The sequence below is a fragment of the Rhagoletis zephyria genome, unplaced genomic scaffold (assembly GCF_001687245.7).
Source record: "Rhagoletis zephyria isolate East Lansing unplaced genomic scaffold, Rhagoletis_zephyria_1.1 Rzeph_scaffold_35897, whole genome shotgun sequence".
NCBI classification, from domain to species: domain Eukaryota; kingdom Metazoa; phylum Arthropoda; class Insecta; order Diptera; family Tephritidae; genus Rhagoletis; species Rhagoletis zephyria.
Window position 1 is genome coordinate 1884 of NW_016192952.1, and position 1473 is coordinate 3356.

Here is a 1473-nt window from a genome sequence, read left to right on the forward strand (position 1 = left end):
GGCCTCGGTGCGCATCGCCCTCGGCCAGTACGGGGCGGACATCTGCAAGGCCAACTGCGACGTCGTCCTCCTCGACGACAACTTCGCCTCCATAGTGCACGGCATCGAGGAGGGTCGGGTACTGTTTGACAACATGAAGAAGTCCCTCTGCTACACGCTGAGCAGCAAGCCGGTGGAGCTGCTCCCCTACGTGCTTGCCTTTACCGTGGGCATGCCCAAGATGGCTAGTTCCATTACCATAATGGCTATAGATTTGGTGGCGGACAACTTTCCGCCCATTGCGCTCGGTTATGAGGGCGCAGAGGGACATGTGATGCTGGAGCGGCCGAGGTACCTTCGCCGGGAGCGGGTGGTCAGTTGTGAGTACGTGTGTGGTTTGCTTTTGGAATAAGAAGTTTGGGAGTTTTTGAACTTTTTTGACATTTTTCTCTACAATTTAGTACCATCATCATGTCGCTGTGCTTCTACGGGGCGATCCAGTTTCTGGGCGGCACCTTCTCTTACTTTGTGGTAATGGCGCAGATGGGCTTTCACCCCTCGTCTTTATTTTTCATTGCCCCCAGGTGGTACTCGGCGGCGGTGAACGACTACGAGGATGACTACGGCCAGGAGTGGGTAAGAAGAGGGAGTGGGTGGATAAAAATGTTTGAAAAATGTGTATATCACTTTGTATCCTATCACAGACCTATCAGCAGCGCTCCGAGCTGGAGTTCACCTGTCACACCATCTACTTCATCACCGTCGTCCTCTGTCGCATCGCCGTCCTCTACTCCTGTCGCACGCGGCGAGACTCTATCCTGGGGCAAATTTTTAGGTAAGAGGGCGAGGAGACTTTTGTACTCGCACTTTTTCTTTCTTTTTTTTCTTCTTTATTTGTTTAACTTTTTTTTCAATTGTTAAACAAGAGGCTAAAAATAACAGTTCAACAAAGCATCAACGAGTTCTTAGAAAATTTAATTTAATTAAGATGACACACTCTTTTCTATCTTAAATTGATTTTCTTTTTTTCTATTTTTAAAAAACGTGGGCGACAATGATTTTGTGGCCTGTGACTTACCCAAAACCGGCCACAGTAACACCATGATCAACTTTTCCGTTTTTTTCCTGCTCTTTGCGTGCGCCTTTCTCTCCTACTACCCGATCTTTCAGTACCTGGTGCAGATGTACCCGATCAAGTAGGTGCAAGTTGTTGTCAAATGTTTAGTTTAGCGTAAAGTGCTTTTCTCGACATTTTCAGACTTCCCTGGTGGCTGATCTCCGCTCCGTACTTTGTGCTCATTCTGGTGCTCGAGGAGCTGCGAAAGCTAGTCATACGCAGGTGGCCAAACTCATTAGTGGCGGGAATATGTTACTATTAGTGTTCTAGTAATAACTAGTGCATTACACATAAAGATAATTTTTTTTAATTTAAAAAAATAATTGAAAAATCACTTCTTTTACATTCTCCCCTGTTTGACCATTTTGGCGACGTAC

The 1473-nt window shown here is 46.3% G+C and overlaps 1 protein-coding gene across 1 annotated transcript; it reads left to right on the forward strand.

Moving 5' to 3' along the window:
* Positions 1-241: 241 nt before the first annotated feature.
* On the forward strand, positions 242-814 carry LOC108354428 (sodium/potassium-transporting ATPase subunit alpha-3-like; the record flags this gene model as incomplete). Its single annotated transcript, XM_017605618.1, has 3 exons — positions 242-330; positions 564-615; positions 684-814. Coding segments are annotated over exons 1-3 (272 nt in total), but the record flags the coding sequence as incomplete, so codon positions are not given.
* Positions 815-1473: the final 659 nt, after the last annotated feature.